The 23,229-nt window shown below is 40.3% G+C and overlaps 2 protein-coding genes and 1 long non-coding RNA gene across 4 annotated transcripts in view; 2 read left to right on the top strand and 1 right to left on the bottom strand.

Moving 5' to 3' along the window:
- LOC115792679 (high affinity cationic amino acid transporter 1-like) overlaps positions 1-22,827 on the bottom strand; it is a 35,361-nt gene extending 12,534 nt beyond the window's left edge. Inside the window, exons 1-2 of one of the 2 annotated variants that reach the window (XM_030747303.1) lie at positions 22,656-22,827; positions 13,606-13,694 (exon numbers count right to left, since the gene is read on the bottom strand). The gene's annotated coding sequence lies outside the window, so the exon portion shown is untranslated. Of the gene's footprint in view, positions 1-6,859; positions 6,940-13,605; positions 13,695-22,655 lie in introns of those variants that run through there. The other variant, XM_030747304.1, reaches the window with a different exon arrangement.
- LOC115791455 (homeodomain-interacting protein kinase 1-like) lies at positions 16,046-16,852 on the top strand. The gene is made up of 3 exons (XM_030745542.1): positions 16,046-16,147; positions 16,283-16,474; positions 16,592-16,852. The coding sequence occupies exons 1-3, from the start codon at positions 16,082-16,084 to the stop codon at positions 16,850-16,852; spliced, it is 519 nt and encodes a 172-aa protein (XP_030601402.1). The 5' UTR covers positions 16,046-16,081.
- LOC115792682 (uncharacterized) lies at positions 17,726-18,349 on the top strand. The gene is made up of 3 exons (XR_004021060.1): positions 17,726-17,814; positions 17,904-18,091; positions 18,214-18,349. It is a non-coding gene; the product is annotated as an uncharacterized LOC115792682 (long non-coding RNA).
- Positions 22,828-23,229: the final 402 nt, after the last annotated feature.

Genomic DNA, 23,229 nt, shown 5'->3' with positions numbered 1-23,229 from the left:
ACTGAAAGTCCAGTTTGCCTCTGCACTTGAGCTATCTGGGACAGCTGAAGAGCAGTCACTCTCTTAGTATGAACCAGCAGATCAGGGCACTGCGCTGAGCACAAGTGCGCAGCAGCCTGTTGCTCCTTTTCAAGTTTAGCACAGTGAGTAAAATGGCCATGCCATCTTATGCAAAAAGAAACATTTCACAAGCTGATCAGGTAATGAACCAGCTGCAAAGATGAGAAGCACAACTCCTTCAGGACCAAAAGTTACTGGATCAGTGTGAAATGTACAAACTGTTGCACAGAACATGCAGACACCAATGCTGTTTCTCTATTTCTTCAGCCATGTGCTAAATTCATGAGCATGGCTAATGTAAAAAAACAATATTAGAAAACTATTTAGAAAGAGAAGGGCGTCTAAGAACACAAGTTCTTAGACAGAGCACAAGAAAAGAATGGTCAGTTGGATCCAGTAAACAAATATAAAAGCACCAACACTAAGCAGTCACCTCTGTTGATCATTGAAAACAATCAAAGGGGCACCTGCAAATGCTAATTGAGCTTTCTCAGTAGCAGAAGAATGATTCTATCTAAAAACTGTTGAAAAAATACTAGAAGTAAAGAACTGTTAATAAGTAAAAGAATAAAGTGAGCGATGACAGCTACTATCTGTTGATGTGATATCTGTGCAGCAGGTATTTTAACTAGAGGAGAATGATTAATGGTTTGAAACTGGCCGTGTTTTTCTTTGGCAGTGAGAGAGGGTTACTGTGATTCTAGTTAGCCTCCATTCACAATCCAATTTTCTGTATTCCTGTTTGAAGTGATGGAGATAAGTGTTATTTTTGGACTGAAAATGGCCCAATAGAGGGTTAAACAATCTAGATAATTAGGAAGGGAATAGTGTTAGTTTTACGCTTTCTGCATTTCAATTTAGCAACACAACACTAATTATTGAAAGAGGTTAAAAGTTGATCAGGATTTGGTGCAGGTGTTGTAACAGGAAGCATCACTGGATTTGTTTGCAATAGAGTCCACAGTAAAGAGAAAGTGATGAAGTTTGGGGTGAAGTTTTGAAACAACTGTATTGTGGTCTGCTATAAATTTGTCCTCTACATCGAGGGTCTCTGGACTTAGCTCAGAACAAGAATGTAACCTTAGAAATGAGTGGCTGCTTTAACAGACTAAAGTTATGATTCAACTTTTTCTAGTTATACATACATGGGTGATGTAGGACAGTACGTGAATGTTTAAACAGCTGGAATAAGCTACACTTTAACAAAGCAACTGAGAGAGGTTCAGAAAATTATGCGGAGTTTATTTGGGGGGTGTCTATAAACTATATCTCAGCTGAAATAATTTAATCATAAATTATTAAAAATTTGTTACTGATGCATCTTGCACTGAGATTTTTTTTTTCCTGTTTGCAACTCAAACCAGCTGGAGTAGGAGCAGATACGAAGCTGGTGAGAAGCAACTTGCAAATATTAGTTACTCCCAGAGGCCACCTGCAATAATCAATCTATTAATATTAGTGTTATCTGATTGCTTATGTTTGCAATAACATCCTGGTTTCATCGTAATTAGCCAGCACACATTAGCTCCACATGTAAAATGTTGTGCTATTCACTGAATAAACAAGATAGTCACCTTGAATTTGTCATTGACTGAACAATGTATACCAATAGGTGCCACCATGTTTATGGACCAAAAAGTAACACTCAACCACTGCATCAGGTCCAAATATTTCTTTAAGAAATAAAATGTTTCCACAAGGCTTTACTCCAAAATCATTTAAGCATTGGGAGAACTCAGGCTGGCATTAGTTACTTTAGTAAAGTCAAATTTCAAGCTCATTAGTTTATCACATCACTGGAAGCCAGAAATAATATGTTTATATTTCTAAACATCTTTTAAACATCTATCTTCAGATTGCTTAAAACTTGGTGCTACTTGGAACAGTGACAGCACAGAGCAGGACAAAGAAAAAAAAAATTAAACTAAATGGGTTTATTTTTGACAGCCTTTGCACAGACACCAGCTTCCATTTATCTTTGCTAGATCATGAAAGATCTGCTGAGCACTGGGCTAAAAATTCATGCAGTAAAGTGTGGAGGGCATTAGCGTGGAGGGGGGGCAGATTATTTATTTAATTCATCCATTTTCCCCTCTTTTCTTCCTGTCCTTGGATGCAGGATGTGGAGATGGGATCACATATTCCAGACTTGGTTCAAATTAACACCAAAATGATAAAATTTTGTGTTACTCAGTTTTAAAACTACCAGCTCACCACAAGTGTAGGTAAGAATTCACTTTAGGCCCCATGTTTCCTGTGCTGACTCCTGCTGATAGTCTGAAATATTTATCAAGACACAATGTAGAAATGTGTCGAATGTAGCACACAGTGGAAATAACTACCACTATCAATGCTGGATACATTTATTGCTGTCAGCTTGATGAGAGGCACCACAGAGCTGGTAGAAAAAAGAAAAAAAAGCATAGTCCTCTGTATGGGATTATGACTGTATTAAATTTTGTGGCGTTAGCTTGGCAGGCCCGCTCTCCTGTTTTGGATAGCCGTTAGCCGATAAACTTTTAAGCACGCAGGTTGCTACCGTATAAAACTAGCCAGAATTAGTTGCTTGACTGTATGTTAACTATTTATGAAGAAATATTTGCATGAAATATAGCAGGCCTCGTTTACAGACGTGTATGCTAATTGCACCCAATGATGAAGCCTCAATTTCGGACAGGGGCGGCGCATCTTTAGCTTTGCAGCTACGTAAAACACGCGTCCCCAGCTTAACCGTCACCAGCGTAGACAGCTGCAGTCCTGGAAGAAGTGTTTGACAGCTGGATCGCAGCATCAGGACAAACAAGGTGAAACTTTAAAAATTAAGTTTGCAGTGTTAGTTTTTGAGAGCAAAAATAGTTATCACAAACTCTGTGACAAGTGTGCGTTTTAGTGTACCGGAGGAAAGGAAAGGAAATGGCTGAGCTGCCTGCTGAGCGGATCTTCACCGGACCAGGGGAAGAGAAGTTGATAAGGTACCAGGGTGAGGCTGCTCCTCAAAGGTAAGCCTGACATCTCATTGCCTCCCTCCTCTGTCTCCCTGATTCCTGTTAAACAAAGCATCTCATGCACATTTAATTAGCCTCGCTGATGCTTGTCTCTCTCTTGACTCAGTATGACGCAAAATCGATAAACAGTTGAAGTATGCAGGAGGTTACATGAATACGGAGGCCTGCCGGTGTTTTGGCTTGATGTGAGCAATCAGTAAACATTACAAACACAATGGCAGCAGGCCAGACTCCCTCAAAAATGCGCGATGGCAGGAGAAAGTTTTGCATGATCTATTTTAACAGAGTAATTCATATACAAAAACACAGTCAGTTCATTTAAAAAATGATCAGCATTGCTAAAACATAGTGCAAATCAGATAAATGTGAGGAAAATGGAGGAGAATGAATCTGTTCAGGTGGCGCTAGTGTTTTAGAAATCTCCGGGACCTGTGAGTCAGGTCCTGGTGATGCAGGATTTATCCAGAGGAGAACTCTGTTATTACAAATTATTCCACCTTATAAACCTGAAATCTGTGTGTAGTAGCGGGACTGTACAATGTGTGAAGAGCACAAAACTTTATTTAACGTCAGATCCGAGCTGTCCCTAGTTTAATTACGATAGTGTTGCTGAGCCATGTGCGTAAATGCGTACATCGCTCTGCTCTTTTCTGCAGGCTGTGCCAGGCTGTAGGCACTTAAAGACAATATTACATATTCTAAGATTCAGATATTAATCTAAGGCACTAACAAAGTAAAGTGCATTTTGACAAACATTTCGATATGATGTGTAATAGCACCGATCGCGAGAGGTAGGAAACATCTGTGTGTGCGCAAAGACGTTTTCACTGTTGACCGATCTCTGTGTAGAAATGTGGCTAATGGCTTGTAATAACATCAGCTCGCTGTAAAGTGAACTTGGCTGCATGTAAAACACGCTGCATGAATAACCCAGATACAAAACGCATTCTCGTGTACGTCTTGCATCGGGATTGTTCTCCCCCTCGTTTCGACGCTACACATTTCACTTCAGTTCAGTTTGACTCCATTTAATCAAAAAATACCAGTAATTACTAAAGGACAGAAATATGTGGCGTTCGGCACCCTTAAACAATAAGCATGAGGACACAGTAAGAGATACAGGACAGAGCCAAAGGTTTGGCACCGCGCTCACAGCTTTGAGTCATGAATCCGTGCCAGTCACGCACTCCTGTTACTATCTCCCCCTCTCATACAAATAAACGTTCTTATACATATTCTTAGGGGCAGTTTTCACAACCACATCAGGCACGAAATAAGACACGTCGTTTTTAAATGTAAACTTTAAATGTTTAAGTTTGTCAAATGTAGCGCAATTTGCAGTTAATGATTTTATATATATAGTAGGTAACACAAAATTCTAGAAAGGAAAGTAAAACGCATTTACCACACGTGCAAGATATTTAATATTCATGGCACGATTCATTCTCTTAACAAAATTGTCAGTTCTACTTTGGGACCAGGTCGATCTAAAAAACGATAAATCTGTTTTAAATCATTGCAGCTCGTGATCAGTTTCAGTGAATGTGTGTGTTAAGTTTTTTATAATCTTTTTTTGATGCATCAGTGTAAATAATGAAAGTTTGAGCTCACTTTATCTCACTCTCTGTTTGAAAGTATAGGGTCATTTTGTATGTCTGGTTTTGTGCAGTTTTGTACAGTGCCTTGAAAAAGTATATGCCCCCTTTCTGATTTTACATATTTGTCAGGCTTGAATGTTTTAGATTAGTTGTTCCCAAAGTGTGGTCCGCGCCCCCCTGGTGAGCCACGAAGGTACTGCAGGGGGGCCGCAGTAATAACAGAAATTCGGTTTGAAATGACTTACAAGTATGCGTAGTTACATATTTATATTAATTCATTAATATAAAAATGAATTAAAACTGATAATAGGAGGTGGTTAGTTTGTGATATTACTCATTACTCTGATCTAAATTTACTGCTGTTGTATGCCAGATTTCCATTAGTATCTACTCAGCGTGGGTCGACTCGACTTGGCATGACTTGCCACGGGCTTGTTTTGTGTTGTTGTTTCGATGTGGGTGGAGTCGATATAACAGCACGGGCAGTAGTCTCTTGACGTAATCTGTATGTGGCTCAAAACACAACACAACAATGGATGAGATATAGGCAAGCTAACATAGCTAATGCCAGTTTAATATCATCATCATGCATAAGTCCCCCGTACAATGTTTTAATGGATGAAGGTTATCATTGTTAATTATTACTCTATACCGCCGAACATGCCATAATCGACTCAATGTACTTCAAAAGTGCTGCTGTTTGCGTACTTCCGGCAACAATTAGCATAATAAACCCTATATTGGTTGTGAAGTGCAGTTTCTCAGCTTTTGGAAACCTTTTGAATTTTGGATAGGACAAACGCTTGCGTAATTACGGTAATTCAGATTCCTTTGATGCAGCTGCCTCAGCACTCAGCGTTAACCAGCTGTTCAGGGCTATGAGGGCAGTATAGGGTTTAATATGTATGCTGTGTGTGCGTTTCAGATGGCTCTCTTGCTTGCAAAACTACCGCTGCAAACTGTCAGTCTGGGCATTGCAACCGGTGCTTTGCGTACCTCATATTTCTTGCTGTTGGGTTTTAAAAATGGCGCAGTTGATTCTGGTGAAGGAGTCGCTCTCATGACTCAACTAGTGACGACACTCCCTGGCCAATCAGTGGCATGCTGTTCTTCTGCGTCACATTTTCGGATCACGTTGGATCGCTTGGAACTCTGGCTGAGTGAGTACTAATAAAGTACCTGATACCTGGTACTAATGGAAACACCTTCAAACCGCGCGCTGCGCTGAGTAGATACTAATGGAAATACTAACTAAATTGCTAATACCACCCAGTATTAGCAATTTATAGCCAACAGCTTGTGTTGTTTGTGTTTTTTGAATAACATTTTCAGGGAAATACACCACTTTCTCTTGTTTTTTGATGAGAGTGAAGACAGGCTTCTATCCAGGAAATTTCACAGGCTGGTACTATCGAATGACCAGGGGGGAGTAGGAACCATAGGATTTTCTGAAAATCTTGTGAATGTCATAACTTGAGAATTATCTCACCCAGGATGTTCAAATTCACACCATAGATGCATACTGTTCAAGCTTGACCCATCAAACTTTACAAACTTTTTCACTGGCTTTACTATAACAGCACTTGCTCTCCTCCTTCCCACACTTATTGTTGCATATTATTGATTTTACATATAATTCACTTGATATTAGAAATAAATTTTACACAAAGCTATATATTTTTCTTTCTTTTGAAGTCTCTCTAGATAACACAAGAACAGTTGTAGTTTTAGTCAGCTGTGAAAAATAATTAAAAGAAAAGCTCTAAGAGCTCTAAATTCAGTTCAAATTAAATTCACCTTAAATCCAGCCCCCAAGACACCCTCCATTCTAAGCCCTCCAAACAAAGGGATGAGTCTGACCAGTCTAACAAAATGCTGCTTCCAACACCAGTCAGAGTAAACCAAATTATAACACAATGCAAAGAAGCCTATGTGGAAAGAATGAACTAAAATCCAAAGCAAGTTAGAGTGTCATCTGATCCCAACAGAGATTATAAATTTACAGACTATCTCTAATTTGCCAGCGACAGAAAGCAGAGATCCTACTGTAAGTGAATATAAACTGACCAATCAAACAAAGGAGACACAAACAAATCATGGCAACTGCAAGAACACAGAACATGTGATCACTGTTTGACAGGTGAGACACATTTCCCCCTAAAATGCAGATCATTCAGTGAAGTTAGGAACACTTACTTTGACCACTTCAGCTCTGTAATTCCAAATTTCCATGAGCTTAACAACATCCTTCAACATCTCCTTCTCCGAGGAGAAGGAGACAGGGCATATCTGGCTGCCTGATATACTGTATATATATGTACATATCAACACGCCAGCACCTGAGGGACAGTGAATGACCTACACACACACAACACCACACACACACACCTAAACAAACACACCACCACACACACACACACACAACACACACACACACACACACACACACACACACACACACACACACCTAAACAAACACACACACACACACAGTCATCTGCTCATCTACGCTTTGCCTTCCCTTGGCCCTCTCTCTCTCTCTCTCTCTTTCTATCTCTCTCTCTCTCTCTCTCTCTCTCTCTCTCTCTCTCTCGTGCTCCTTCCCTCCCTTGGCCTTTTGGTCCTTTGGTCCTCTTGTGCCCCCCCCCTCCTCCCCCGCCGCCCCTGCTGGTACTCTTCTTCCTTCTCTCCTGCTCCTTTATACACCCGGCCCTATTTACTAGCCTACAGTTGCTGATATTTTTCACACTGCTTTGATAAGTCAAAGTCAAATCCAGTTGCAACTTGCTTCGTCTTAACTCTGATGAGTGTAAACAGACGCTACACATTGTTTAGGAAAAATGTGAGTTCATGCTGGTCTGAGCTGCAGCTATCTGCATCTAAATTACTCATTCTTTAACCCTAGAACACTAACCTCAGGTGATTTTCACCCATGTGAATGTAAGACTTATGTTAGTGTTCTAGGGCTAAGAGTCTTTATAACATGAATGCTTTAAATAGCACTTGTTAATAATGCTGCTGTATAATGAGCGTTAGGAACTTTTGTCTAGGAAATAAGTGTGAATCAAAGTAGGATACAAGTGCATGAAAAAGGAAATTCTGAATGCTCGCAGAGATGCTGCATGGGACGGCAGCACAGACCACCGGGTGTTCCTAATCATGTTTACTCAATTTTATACAGGAAAATGTGTTTCTCTAAAGCTTCTAGCACTACCCGGGAAATCATTCCAGCCTGGGGTACAGTACTACTAAGTTAGAAATTCAGTAGTGCTTGATCACTTTCATGCAGTCGCAACACAGCAATTATAAAACTACAACAGTAGTATTTTACCTTAACGTAGGGGCAAAAGGAGGAGATCTTAGGTATTGGCCGTTTCACTGCGAAGCCCAAGCAGACAAGGCTGTAGAACCCAAAATCTCTGTGTCCCACTTTGGTGGTCTTCAGATGCTGTGAGGAGGTTTGGGATTTCTCTATTTAACTCATTGAGATGGAGGAGGAGTTAGAGGTGCAAACCCGCAGTCCTGCCCGTTCATTACTATTAGCTATTACTATTATACCGTAACCTTGTGGCTGAAACTGCACTCGATGATCAACTCACATACCTGGCAACTGCTGAAATCAATAACAGATAGAAATTCACAGAAACAGATAGAAAATCAATAGAAATTCACGATTATCACCTCGTGAGAGTTTGGACACTGGTAGTCTGCAATTTGGGAGAAAACAACTGCTTCAGTTAACTTCGATGTCAAAAAGACAGGAAACGTGCATTAAAAAAATAACTCAAACCAGAGACTCAAAAATGGTTTTATAGCCACGTGAGTCTTATTCCCTTGAAATTTAATTGCAATAATGAGAGAATAGGCATGGAGTTGGTTCCACGTGTCAAACGTAGCTATTCACTGGTAACTGTTGATGTGAAGTTGAAAGCAATGTATATGCAAGTGTAGGAGGTCATCATTAGGCTGAAAAAACAAAACAAACCTATCAGAGAGAAAGCAAAAGTTCCAGGAGTGGCCAAATCAACAGTCTGGTAGATTCTTAAAAAGAAGGAAGCGGGCACTGGCCAGCTCAGCATTGTCACTGTGCCATTGTCCTAAAATATATAGACCTAAATGTAAGGCAAAGATGAGTCTATTTGAAAGCTGAATAGAAGTGATGCATTTTTCAAAAAAGAAATTCATGTCAACAATTTCTGTACCTAATAGGCTATGCTGTGTAGTATAACTGAGGAGTCTTTTTGAGCTAATTACACAAGACCTAGTTTCAGTATCAGCCATGTATGTGTGTACCTTTCTATAAAAAATATCCTATGGAATATTTAAAGCCTGACTGAAATGTATTCAAAATATTACTATACATCAAAGATACTAATGGAGCTGAATTTACTTTTGCCAGTATTTTAGGGAAAAAAAATATATTTTACAAATTGTTCTCTAATCATTTAATAATTTGGGATGGTGATTGAGCTTTTTCAGTAGCAACTAAATGAATCTTTGTTTAACACAAGTTGGAAAAATAGCAAAAGTGAAGGAAGTGTGAATAAATAAAAGAAATAAATGAGCAACAGCAGGTAGGATCATGTTAAAGATTTGGTTGAATGATCTGTAACAGTGGAAAACTCCAGGTGAGAAACTATTTTGACTCGAGGATAGTGATCAGTGTTTTGTAACTAGTGTTGTTATTTAAAGTAGAAACATTTTGTTGCACATTTTGATGTCAAATCATTTTCTGGTATGAGTCATACTTTGAGGACAAATGACATGATACAAAAAAAGTGTAAAATCCTTCAGAGTAGTGAGGGTGAGTCCAACTTTCTGCGTTCCTGTTTACACGAAGTAGATAAAGGGGGTTGGCGGTTCATCAGGATTCGGTGGGGGTGTTAACAGTAAAAGAATTATTGACAATAGCATCACTGAATTTGTTTGCAGTAAAGTTAGCAGGAGACAGTGATAGGGCGAGGTTTTAGAACAGGAGGCAAAAGGAGTTCCATTAAAAACAACTGCCTTGTGGTCTGATATAAATATGTCCTCCACATCTAGGCTCTCTGGGTTTAGATGAAGGCATAAATGTAACCTTAGAAGTGAGTGGAAGCTTTAACAGTAAAAGCTTTAACACTAAAATTATGATTCAACTAGTTCTAGTTGTACATAAGTACCCTGTCCCACTTTGACAAAGCAACAGAGAGAAAATTGTGCGAAGAGTTTATTTTATCTGCCTTCAACACAATAAGCTACAGACAACAAAAGTTCCTAGAGAACCAAAAGGACACGTAGCACATTTATTGTAAAAACAGACAAACACCACTCCCACAGGTTCAGGGAAGACGAGTGTCTGAAGTCATGTGTGTCTCAGTTGTGATTGAGACTGTAGAAGCAGGATGCCTCTGAACAATCTACTGACATTGCAGTGAATCCCTGGTATCATCTTAATTAACCAGCATAGACAGCATCTATCATTTGATCTACCGTGCACACCATGACTAACTAGTATCCCACAGGGTCACCTTGAAGCTGTCATCTGTAATAGTGAACAATGTGTATCAACAGGTGACACCACCCCTGTGGTCAAAGAACTATATGAGTACATAATACAGTAACACTCAGCCACTACGGCAAGCCCAAGTGTTTCTTAAAGCAACAAAATGTTTCCACAAGGGCGGAAAGCTTTACTCTAAAATCACGTCAGCATTAGCAAAATGTAGTCTTCTTACTTTAGTGGAGTCAAATTTCTAGTTTCTGAGTTCATCAGATCACAGGAAGCCAAAAACAACAAAATGCTATAAAGTCAAACTTGTGACAAAGGAAAAAATGGCAAAGTGCCCCACTGTGTGACTAACAGTCCTACTCCCCCGACGTTTCTGACACAGCACGCCTGTCAAAGGCAGTCCTCAAATATAAAAGCACTGAAATTAAGCAGTCACCATGGTAAACTCTAAAGCTGACTAAAAAGTATTCAAAATATCATCACTATTCATCAAAGATATTGAGTGAGTTGAAATGGCCCTTTCCAGTACTTTAGGGGGAAAAAAAAGATATTTTACAAATTGTTCTGTAATCATTGAATGTTTGGGATGGTAATTGTGTTTTTTCAGTAGCAGCTGAATGATTTTATGTTTGAAACAAGTTGGAAAGATATCAGAAGCAAATCAACTGTTAATAAGTAAAAGTAAAAGCCTGTTTAAAGAGCTTGGTTGACTTGGTGGATACAATGTTCTAAAGTCAAACTAAAAGTGAAATTCTAGCTTCATATGTGAGAAAGGGGAAAAAAAAAAAGGCTGGCAAAGTGCCGGGCTGCCTGAAGTAATAACAGTCCTACTCTTCCTCCTCTCTCCTGACACAGGTGAGAAATAAACATATTTTTGGAAACTTTGCATCTGTACTGTAGCTCAGGAACCAGCTCATGAGAATAAAAAAGAGAATAAAAAGCTAGAAAATTGTTAATGTGTGACCTATTGATTTCCTGGTAATGTAAATAAAAACAAAAACAAAGGCGTGTTCCACTAAGCAGTTTTCAATTAAAATTTTGAGTTTATTTATCAATCAAGAACAAGAGCAACTTCAAGAGCAGTCGTTGAGCCTTTAAAATGCCACAGTAACCGGTTCTAACAGTTTCAGGTCCTTCTCTAGGTTATTCCAGGAAAAAGCAGCAGCAAATTTAAAATACTGATAGTTAAAGCACAACCAGTATTTGAGGTATTACAAAGAACTTTGAGCACAGGTTTAAAATCTGACAAAAACTTACAGGTCACAGAAATCCCTACCCACTCAATACAAAGCTTCTACTTGGAATCTTCTTGTAATTCTCATTTCAGCAACAAGTCACTTCCCAAAGCAGGAATACACAATGTGTTACTTCATCGTAACTGTGATGTGTATAAATAGAGGCCACACATAAGCTGGAGACACAGTAAAGAGGAAATATGAATAAGCCTTTCATGCTGAGGCAGTCCTCATAAACTCAGTGATCCTGGAAAGCTTACACACACACACACACACACACACACCACACACACACACACACAACACACACACACACACACACACACACACACACACACACTTATTTAAGTTAGCAGGAGATGCAGATATCCTAACACAGTCAACGACTTGACCACTAGTGACCTACTTTCAGAGGTGCTAAAGTTAGAGTGAGTGGAGCAGGTCTGAGCTGCAGCTATCTAGATCTGAAAGGTCAAATCACTCATTTTTAAAAGCCATTATAACATGAACTCTTGCTGATGTTATGTTCCTGTATAATGAGGATATCAGCTTTTCTAGAGGGAATAAGTGTAAAGATAAAATGAACTCACTGCAGTAATAGCAAAACTATTCTACGCATTTAATACACTAGCACTGCCTGTTCACAGGACAGATCCTGTACTTTGGTTTAGTTTGTTACTTTGTTTCAATCCTGGTATTAGGCACATTTTTAATAGCTAAATGGCTCTGGACCGGATCCAACCCAGAGATATCATTGGTTCTGTAATGGATCCACAAACCAGGTTCAGATTGCAGTCTGCTTCCACAGCATGAACCCATAACAAATAAGGATCATTTAGACCACATCAGGCCTGGATATTTTTTGCATCCTTTTATGCCCCAGCTAATCTGACCCGGATCCATTTTGGAGCCATTTGTATTGGCTCATTTAGTCATTCCTTGTGTAAAATTGCTCATCCTTTCGAAATTATAATGAAATTTCAAAACTCTAGCTGACCAACATGTACATAGCTTTATTAAAAAACTTGGATATTTCTTGTAACATGTTTGCCTTTACTGAAGCTTTACATTCATTAAAGACTTAGAAGGACCTGCATTTTTTGAGTTACATGTAACAATAAAAGTGGTAAAACTGGTTTGTATTACCAGTAACACAGTAAAACATCTCTGCTATACCTGTAAGATGGCCATTATTATCAGTGGAGGCTGAAATGAGCTAAAATTCTAAGTGGTTACACTGGGGAACATAAAAGTATAATTTTTGTGTAAATCTCATTATGTATTTTTTAATTCAGTAATGGCAGAAATAATGATATTTTCTATAAAAAGTAAGTTTATTACAGCAGACCTGTACATTAAATTTTTCTTACAAATTATAGGCAAAAGAAACTGGTCATAAACTGAAGCAAAAACACTTTTCAATTTAATAGTGATCTTATGTATTTTAATTTTAAGAACATGTTTCATGACATTCAGACACCAGTTTGAGAGTAATAAAATCAAAATGATTGATGACAGTTTAAATGAACAAAACAAAGGAAAACAGTCAGCTTTTCTAAAATTCATATTTTGCTCTTATATAATAAAGAATCAGTGTTTTCCACGCAGAGATTTTATGATTCAGGTATATGGCCTCCCAAGTGTATTTACTGACTCATTTCAGCATTGCTCTTAAGTTCAGTCACTGCTCCTCAGCTAGCCTGGAACCTTCCCAGCTCCTGTTTTCCCTACAAGCTGGCTTGCTAGTCTGATCACTGGAAATCACTCAGCTGCTTCCCAAGAGTGGATATCATCCTGTAGTTGGACAGCCTCTAACTCCACCGTTTTGGACTGTAGCTAAATGTTCTGCTCTGGAGCTCTGTTGAGAATCTGTAGTGTCTGTCTGCGCTGAGCTCACAGAGGCTGCAGAGCAGAACAAGCACTACCAGCTAGAGTCCAACATAGAGGAGATGGAGTTCATCAGCAGGATTAGACTTTCACTGGAGAGGCATCTGATTGTTTATAAAAATAATAAAAAACCTTATAAACTGCCTTATTAAGTTATTTTAGATGCACTGTTTGCCTGGGCCTCTGAGCCTAATCACTACTTTATCAATTAGTCCAGTTTGTACATGTCTAACAAACGTGAGGCCTGACCATGAAGTACTGTTAATTCCACTAACAAAATGTGTTTTCTTTACATGAAGGAGTAGTAGGATAGCAGGAGAATAGCAGCTCACCTTCTTGAACGTCCTCTCGCTGCTTCCAGGTTGAAGGCTTTAAGATGTCACAATATGTGGCAGCATGAGGAACATGATTCTCACTGCATCTATAATTACACAAGCAGCAAACTTTCATGAACCTCAATTGAAAATACCAGCTCATAGTGTTAGTTATAGTGCAACCACTAGCCTTTAATCTTAAACTCTGTCTCAGTGATGTATATAAAGGTGGAAACAACTAGCCTGACTGCCAAAACCTATGTACAAACATAATATTGCTTCTTATGTTGCTTGTTTAATAATTTGCCACAGATCAATCTATTCCTTTTAGGTCTTTTTAGATGCCAGTGCACTGTATATGCTCATTTATAATACAACTCTTGAAAATTGTTATAACAGAAAGGTTTTTTTTCTTGCATAGTAAGTCTGAGAGCCTACCACACATTTGGATGCCAATGACTACTTTCCTTTTTAGAACATACGGATGAGAAATGGAGACAAAGTTAGAGAAGTTACAGGAGATTTTCAGCATACTTTAAGGTGCCACCTTTTCAAAATAAAAGCATCCTATTTAGGTTTTTCAGTTTTCAGCAAGTCTGGTAGTAGCAACAATGCCACTGCAAATTCTCCAAAAATTGCATCGTCTAGTGTCCCTAGACGATGCAATTTAACGAGTTTCTTATAAGTTATAATCTGGATTTTGCCAGAAGGAAATGTTGGTTCATTTGGGATAACTGATGGGATAACTGATCATTCTGATCACACTGTGTAGCTCTGAGGCCTTTACCACTTTGGATTATGAGTTGAGACAAAAGAATTAATCAATCAATGGAGAAAAAAAATAAGAACACAAATCCATTATGAAAATACATTAGTGGCAGTCCTAATAAATAATCATTTGATAAAAACGAACAATGACAGTAAAATCCTGCTTTTAGATGAATGCATATAAAAAAATCTAATGGTATAATGTGTATCGGTATAACAGTCACAGAGGCATGTTTTGGAACTGAGAACTGGAGTACAGTCTGTTATAATGCTTTGTTTATTTACAGCAGGTGATGTCATATCAGAATATGAAAATTGATAGCTTGATTAGCTGCATATTCTTCACCTGGGCCCCAGTGAGCTTGGCTCTGTCTCTGATTTACTTGATAGGCAAAAACTGACTCCTCTGATTTGAAACAGTCAATCAGTGGTTCAGTGTTGGTGTGGTTTGGGACGTGTAGTGAGTAGAATGTTCTATGATGATTTAAGCAGCCGTAGTGAGCACTAAGTCACTGACTTGTTCTCTTTGGAGCTTTTGGTCACTAAGCTGCCTCCAGCGGATGATTTGTGCCGTTTTGAGCTCAGTTTGGCCTGCATTTGGTTTGCAGAAAGTTGCTGCTGTTCTGTCCCTGATAAGCCTAAGACTGAATTCCCTTTGGAGTTTTAAACTCTCCAAGTACAAAAACATCTATACATTTTCTACATCAGCAAATGAATGTTTGTACTGCTGCAACTTTACAGCTGGAATTCATTTGTGACGGCAGTAGGGTACAGCGTAACAAGCTGCAGATTTAAAACACCTTCCCCAAGATGAGACTCTACTTTGTGCTTTAAAACATGTAAACAGGAAAATAAGTGAAAACATGGCGCGTTCAGCCAATTTTAAACAGAAACTCTGAAGATAATCTGCTCCTGACCAGGTTATGAATTCAGCATAAGTTATCACAGTGATTTAACCAGGTAGAGAGAGCTACTTTGTGACACAGAAAATTCTGACTTTAAGCTCAACACAGCGCACCAAGCCATTAATTTCAATTCATAGTATACCCCTCTGGTCTCTATTTTGTTTTTCAGTCTGAGCCAGGCTGTGGCAGTTTAAAATAATAACAGCTATAAGACTTATTCAGTTATCTAAGTCTTTTCAGACCCGTGACTTGTGATCTTATGATGGAATGTAGAAAATTGTTTCACCAAACCTTTCATATTTCAGCACTGAAAACTCAATGCACTCATATTTTGCAGAACTTTTGACTTTTATATTAAAGTCACTGTTGAGGAGAAACTTCTGAGATAATTCAAGTGACATCAGCTTGCCAAGTATTTATAGTTTGCTTTCTGTTCATCCAGCTCATGACAAAAGATGGAAAAGATCTGTTTGCGATCATAGTGCATTGCTTTTGCCTGTAATTTCACCTGCGGTTATCATGAAGCTTTACTGTCTACACTGTAAGAAATGAAGGTTTCACAATTTTAATGTCAGTTGCTGAAACCAGTGAAAGAATGATTTGATGATGATGCTGTTACAGTATTAATATACAACTCAAAGCTGAAGTCTGCCTCATTTTCTTCACAGCTCTGATGGTGTCAGAAATGCCCCCCACTCTGCCCAGGGCAGCAAGTTACCCCCCCAGGCAGGCCCCTCACCAGATTCGCACATTACCATTTATTAGCTATCCTGGGCGAAGGAACCTACGGCGTGGTTGTAAAGTGCATCAGGCTGAGTGACATGAACACTGTAGCCGTGAAAATAGTGAAAAATGAGTACTTCAGAAATGGGCTGGTGAACATGGAGGTAGGAACTGCTCAATAGAGTTTGTTACTCAAAAAATGTGGCTTTTCAGTTAATCCAACAATTGTATTTGAAGAAATGCCTATAAAATCTGTATTTGAGGCTAACATAAAACACATCTGTAACCCATGTTTCCAGGTGGCTGCCCTGCAGAAGTTAAAAATGCATAACTCTCACAAATACAACTTGGTTCAGTTTAACCGAGTCCTTACCAATCGGCAACATGTATATCTCGAGTTTGAGCTTTTGGACAAAAGCCTTTTTGAACTTATGAAAGAGAGACATTTCCAGCCACTTGGTCTAAAGTCAATTAGACCCATCGTCCAGCAGGTGTATTTAACTATATTGTTCTCTACATTAAAACATGGCTTTAAGGTGGATACTGATTAAATATTAACACATGGTGTATCCTTTGTTTTGGTTTCTGTTTTTTTTTTTCCCTTTCAGATCGCGAGAGCTCTTAATCATATGAAGTCTGTAGGAATAATACATGCAGACCTCAAGTTAGAAAATGTGATGCTTGTCAACCATCAGCAGGAGCCTTATAGAGTCAAAGTGATCGACTTTAGCCTGGCCTGCGACGTCTCATCTGCCAAAGGGGGCTCACGCATTCAGTCCCGTCATACCGGGAGTACCTGGAAACCAAAGGAACTTTTATTAGAGGCTACTGATACTCACACAGTCACACACACCTCCAGTGTTTCGTGAGTGTTCTCAGCTGCAATATAAATCAGTTATCCCAATTATCAATATTGACTACAGATGTGACAATTTCAGTCTTTTCTTTGTCCTCCATCAGGTCCCCGGAGATTATTCTGGGGGCTCCGTTTACAGAGGCCATAGATGTATGGTCTCTGGGCTGCATTGCTGCGAATCTGTTCCTTGGCTCATTACTCTACCCTGGCAGCAATGAATATGAGGTGGTAAGTATGACATCTGCTTCTCCTTTCTTCTGAAAAACTTGATTTCAGGCTTTATTGATGTGATCATTAACACAGTATATCAGGGATCCTCAAATCCAGGCCTCAAGATCTGGTGTCCTGCAGCTTTTAGATGTGTCCCTGATCCAACACCTGAGTTAAATATAGAAGTCATTAGCAAGACTCTGGAGAATTTAACTGCATACCGAGGAGGTAATTCCACCATTTGATTCAGGTGTGTTGGATCAGGGACACATCTAAAACCTGCAGGACACTGGACCTCGAGGCCTGGATTTGAGGATCCCTGCAGTATATTATAAAATTTGTCACTTGGTCTATCATGGACTGCCAGTTTGACTAAATGGCCTGATGTATTTACAGATGAGGCATATAGTGGAGACTCAGGGCCAGCCACCAGGCAAACTGCTAGACTGCGGACTAAGGACTGCCTCTTTTTTTTACCTAGAGTTAGACTTCACCACACACCAACACAAGTGGAAACTCAAGTACCTACCATTTCACCATTGCTGGTTAATACCGTATGCCAGTAAACACTACAATAAACATCACAATTATTTTCTAACACTTTATTTTTAGCTTTTTTTTTTTCATATTGTAAAATATCTTAGCCTGTTTGTCCAATAATAAGTTCCCTGTCTTTAGACACCTGAACAGTTTGCCAGTGAATCAGGGACTGTGTTCACTGAGAAAAGGAGGATAAAGCTGACATCTCTTGATGACCTCAAGCATGTAGGTGCAGTTTTTGACCATTCTGTTTATATTTTTAAAAAGAGCACTCAAAACTTTTAGGTGACCTTTTTTTCTTCTTAATGTTTCAGTACTGGGTCATCCGTCATCGGAAATTTGCAGATATAGCTGCAGAAATGTGCGATCTGCTGATGTTTGTCGAGATGCTGAAAGGAATGCTTGCGCTTGATCCTGAAAAACGGATGACACCCAGTCAAGTGCTGGAGCATGACTTCACAAAAATGGTGCACATAACGTGCTTGTACCACTACAGCTCCCAGTGAGACAATATTTCACAGTTTTTTTGTTCTTTTAATGTTCCACTGGACATGCACATGTGGAAAATGTGTTCAGATTCAGATGAGCAAATAATTTAGCATGATCTGATTCATTGTTTTGCAGTGTAAAATCCTGCTTTCAGAAGATGGCCATCTGTCAGATGGTGACTTCAAATAGTCGTGCAGCTTTGTGTGGGTCTTTGCAGCAAACCTGCTCCCGAACTAGCCAACCTGCCCGGCAATGTCCTCCTCGCCCTCCAGCTGAGCATGGCACCTCAACAGAGCTCCACTGCCCTTCCTCCAGCACCAGCAAACCTGCCCAGCAAAGTCCTCCTCACCCTCCAGCTGAGCATGGCACCTCAACAGAGCCCCACTGCCCTCCTCCAGCACCAGCCAACCTGCCCAGGAAAATCATCCTCACCCTTCAACTGAGCATGGTACCTCAGCAGAGCCCCACTGCCCTCCCTCCAGCACCAGCCAACCTGCCCAGGAAAATCATCCTCACCCTTCAACTGAGCATGGTACCTCAACGGAGCCCCGCTGCCCTCCCTCCAACCAGCCAACCTGCCCAGCAATGTCCTCCTCACCCTCCAGCTGAGCGTGGCACCTCAACAGAGCCCCACTGCCCTTCCTCCAGCACCAGCCAACCTGCCCAGGAAAATCATCCTCAGCCTTCAGCTGAGCATGGCACCTCAATGGAGCCCCACTGCCCTTCCTCCAACACCAGCCAACCTGCCCAGCAAAGTCCTCCTTGCCCTCCATCTGAGCATGGCACCTCAACAGAGCCCCACTGCCCTTCCTCCAATACTAGCAAACCTGCCCAGCAATGTCCTCCTGATTGTCCAGCTGAGGGAGGCACCCAAGTGAGGCGTCATTGTCCGTACTCCAGGACCACATGCCTGCCCAGCAATATCGTCCTCACCCTCCAGTTGAGCGCCACTGCCTTTACTTCAGAACCCGCTCTGGCCAGAAAATTGTCCTTGTCTTCCAGCTGTGCACCTCTACCTTTACTTCAGGACCACCCAATCTGCACTGCAAGGTCATCTTCACCCTCCAGCTGTCCGCCTCTACCTTTCCTTCAGTACCACCCGCCCTGGCCAGAAATATCGTCTTTGCCCTCCAGCCGTGCACCTCTACCTTTACTGCAGGACCACCTGCACTGCACATCAATATCATCGTCGCCCTCCAGCTCTCCGCCTCTACCTTTACTTCAGGACCACCCAATCTGCACTGCAAGGTCATCTTCACCCTCCAGCTGTCCGCCTTTACTTCAGGACCACCCGCCCTGGCCAGAAATATTATCTTCGCCCTCCAGCTGTGCACCTTTACCTTTACTTCAGGAGCACTCGCCCTGCGCAGCGCCTTAACAGAGAGCCACTGTGTACGGATGAATACTACTAAGGGCCTACCCTTCAGGCTGGAGACTAAAAGAAGAAATGCTGGCTGATTGGGGGTGATGGGAGCAAAAGAATAACCATCTCTGAAAAATCTGAAAGGTCAGATTGTGACCTAAAGAGGTTCCATTAGTCTGCTGGCTTACTCAAGCAGTGGCTACAGGACACCACAAAGGAAGAGAGAGCTTAACCATGGGGAAAACCATGTTAAGAGGCTTGGATTGAAATGGGAGCATCCATATTTTTGTTCACACCCTCCTTATTCAGACTGATCCACAAGACACTTTGGCAGAGCACCACTGCTGCAGAGAGCCATTTCCACTCAGGATTACGCCAAAAAATATGGGACTGGAAAACATGACAAGTAGAACTTGGTGGTTATTTATACCAGTTACTATATATATAAAGAATGAAATCATAAATCATACATTTAAAAGCAATCAACATCTCCCTCATTGTAATGGTCAAGAAACTTACATCATTTAATATTAGTGTTTTCACTGAGTTATTTTCCTTGAAATGTAGTTGTATGAAGTACTTATCTTTAACTGTATTACCTAAAGAGTGGAACGATACAATATTAAAACATTAAAATTGTTTTACTAATTACTAAGTTACTTTAAAATAATGATGTGGTTAGCAGTTTTCCAAAGGTCAATGAGGTTTTCTTCCATAAAATGTACTATTTGAGTTTATATTAAAAAAATGAGATCCTCATGAACAGATAATGGCATCTATAGTCTGGATATATTTTATGTGCCCTGATGTCATTCTCAAAATAAATGAATAAATAAAAATTGCCCAGATATGAATTGTGTGTGGAGGGTTTGTAGTTCACTTTGCATTACAGTATTTTAATTTAAAAAGGACAATTTTCAACATTAATTGTTTATACCTGAATACCAAATTGCATTTCTATAGATGAAAAAATTCACTTTGAAAATTTAAAATTTCAGCAATGATGAGTTGGGGATTTAAAAAAAACTGACATTTGACTGTGAAAATGAAACTGTGTGTTCGTGTTACCCTAAGCAACATTTCTACAAAGTTTAATGAACTTTAGTTCATAACTTTTCGAGAGAGCACAAATATGTGAATATTGTCCCTATCTTACAATGGTTAAAAAAATAAAATAAATTGTATCCCGGTGGTGATCCGGATCGCCACCAAAATTAATCAATTGTTACTTGTAACACCTCCCGCAATTTTTCATCGAAATCCGCTGATAATTTTCCTAGTTATCTTCCTACCGAAAACCCATGGAAGCTTCAAAATAAAAGCCCCGACTTAATTTTATAAAATGAAAAGGACGTAACTGGCTTTCAAACTAAAAGCCTACTAATTATCCCCCGCCCCTTCCCCCGACTAAGAATTACAATTTATCAGTTGATGTCAGTGTTGCCAAGTCCGCTTATTATAAGCGACTTTGGGCTTGTTTTTTTTCTAAAGTCGCTTGCAAATCTCGTGAGTCGCGGGTTGCGGTTGTTTGGGCTTGTTTTTGAACGTGGAGTTGCTTATTTGGGCTTGACTTTCTTTCCAAGTGAAACTCCTTGAATATCTCTCGGCGCCCTATAATAAAGCAAAAGAGGAGTGGTAGGCAGTTTGTCCCTTCCAAGCCCCCGTTTCCTGTTTATCGCTCCTGAACAAGTTGACCGGGCGCACACCCAAACAAACACTCGTAACAGCCCAGAGTGAGGAGGCAGCGCAAGAATGAACTCCAGTAAGCGGGGAAAATATAGAAAAAAAAAATATAATAAAGAGTGGGAGAAAGAGAGCGCACTTACAGAATGGATCCGAGCTCCGATGGGAGACAGTGGCGCTAAAAGTGGGTATGCACTATACGCAGTGCATAGTGGCGCCGCACAAGAGAGTGGGCACCCAAACGATGTGACGAAATTATTTCTCTAGTCGCATTTTCTGTATTTAACAGCTGGGCATATGAAATGATCATTAACAGAGAAACGGCGCTGATTAGGCACCCCCTGTGCTCCTTCACCTCCCCTCTCTAATGGGAGCCGTACCAAAGGCATTCCCCAGATTTTGCAAGTGTGAAATATGTGCTCACCATGCTGGTTTAGTTCAACATGCTGATACAGAGAAACACACACACACAAAAACTGTGCACCCTCCTCTTCTATGAGGCTAAGCACCATGGGTTTTACTGCTCCAAAACAAAGAAGTGAGCTATACTACTATAGAGCTATACTGTTTAAAAGCGGCCTCAGGTTTACACAGTGTTGTGGGTTGCCAGTTGGGCTTCTTTTGGGCTTGTTTTCATAGAGCTGGTTGTTCGTTTCTGTCGCAAAATCTGGCAACACTGGTTGCTGTCTCCCCTTAGCTTTTCAGCAGCAAGCAACAGAGAAAATCGGCAGTAGTATTGCGTGATTTTAATTGTGGATTTTGTTGGTAACTGGAGAAATTGCGCTCCATTGGCTCCACACTCCCGGACAGCTGTTCTAAATGATGAATTGGTTGCTCTGAAAAGGATGACAAACGTGAGTGATTATGTGCTGCCATAGTGGAAAGTAGACAGGGTTATTGCAGAATTGGACACCGGAGTAAATCGCGTAATGGTGACCATTAAATTTATGGGAAACAGAAAATAATCTGATTTACTATTTACTATTGCGCTTTCGACCAATTAATTATAGAGGACAGGAGGAAGAGCATCGTCAGATTATTGATTGCTAATGAAGATTACCTTCTCCACGCAACACACTCGGGTTCAAGACACACTAATAGTTTTAGGCAGTACCTAAAATCTTGCAGCCACCTCCTTCCTTACATGCGTCGGGCCTATTGGCTGCCGCTCGATAACTTAGATTGCAGCTCTTACAGAGTCAAATCCAGCAGTCTCCGGGAATTACAACTGATTTTGTATAATTTTCTTTTCAAACTATGCAGCCTTCCTAAGTAGGTTATAAGTTGCTTGAAAACGGAAACTGCAGGAGACGGCAGCACAGAGCAGTTAAAATAGGATCCGAGTGAAAGGAGCATGTGTTCGCAGCATGGACCCACCCCCTTTGTACTCCAGTGTGCACAGGCAAATGCATTTCTCGATAGATTAGTAGCACTAACTGGGAAACCAGTCCAGTCTGCGTACAGTACTGCTAAATTAGTGGTCGATCACTTTCATGCTGTCGCTACGTAGCGGTTGTAAGTTGGACTTTACCTTAAGGCGGCGTTTGCTCATGAGGAGGAGAGCTAAGATTTTTAGTCTCCCTGAGAGGCCCAAGCAGAGGAAAGTGTAGAAGCCAAAATTCTTCTCTCACACGACGCTGGTTAGGAAAGTCTGGTCTTTAACTGTAGAAAAGATATCTTCAGGTTTGGAGTGGCTATGTTTAGGGAACTGAGATGGAGGAGGGGGGATAGGGAGGCAAAAAACACAGTCCCACCCGCTCATTACTGTTGTGCAATATCCTTCTGGCTGCACTGGATGAGATCAAATCCCACATGTGGCAGCTGGCTGAAGTCAAGAAAGTGTCATTTCATATGAAGAGCTTTCGTAAGAGTTTGGAAACTGGCAGTGTGCAATTCTAAAAATTCCTTTCCATGTCAAATATCTTTAATAAAGCAGTGAGGCCTATTTTCTTCACTCAGCATAAAAAAAACCCAAACAAAACCTACAGCGAAGAACACTGGACTTAAGTTTGGATTGCTCCTTTATGATATTTACAAAACTTAAACACTACCTCGTGGTGCACAGCTTAAACTTAATGGCAGCAAGACAATAATTCAAATGTGCA

Source organism: Archocentrus centrarchus, chromosome 14, assembly GCF_007364275.1.
Source record: "Archocentrus centrarchus isolate MPI-CPG fArcCen1 chromosome 14, fArcCen1, whole genome shotgun sequence".
Classification (NCBI taxonomy): Eukaryota; Metazoa; Chordata; class Actinopteri; order Cichliformes; family Cichlidae; genus Archocentrus; species Archocentrus centrarchus.
The sequence above is the reverse complement of the archived record's forward strand: the minus strand, read 5'-3'. Positions and strand labels throughout refer to the sequence as shown.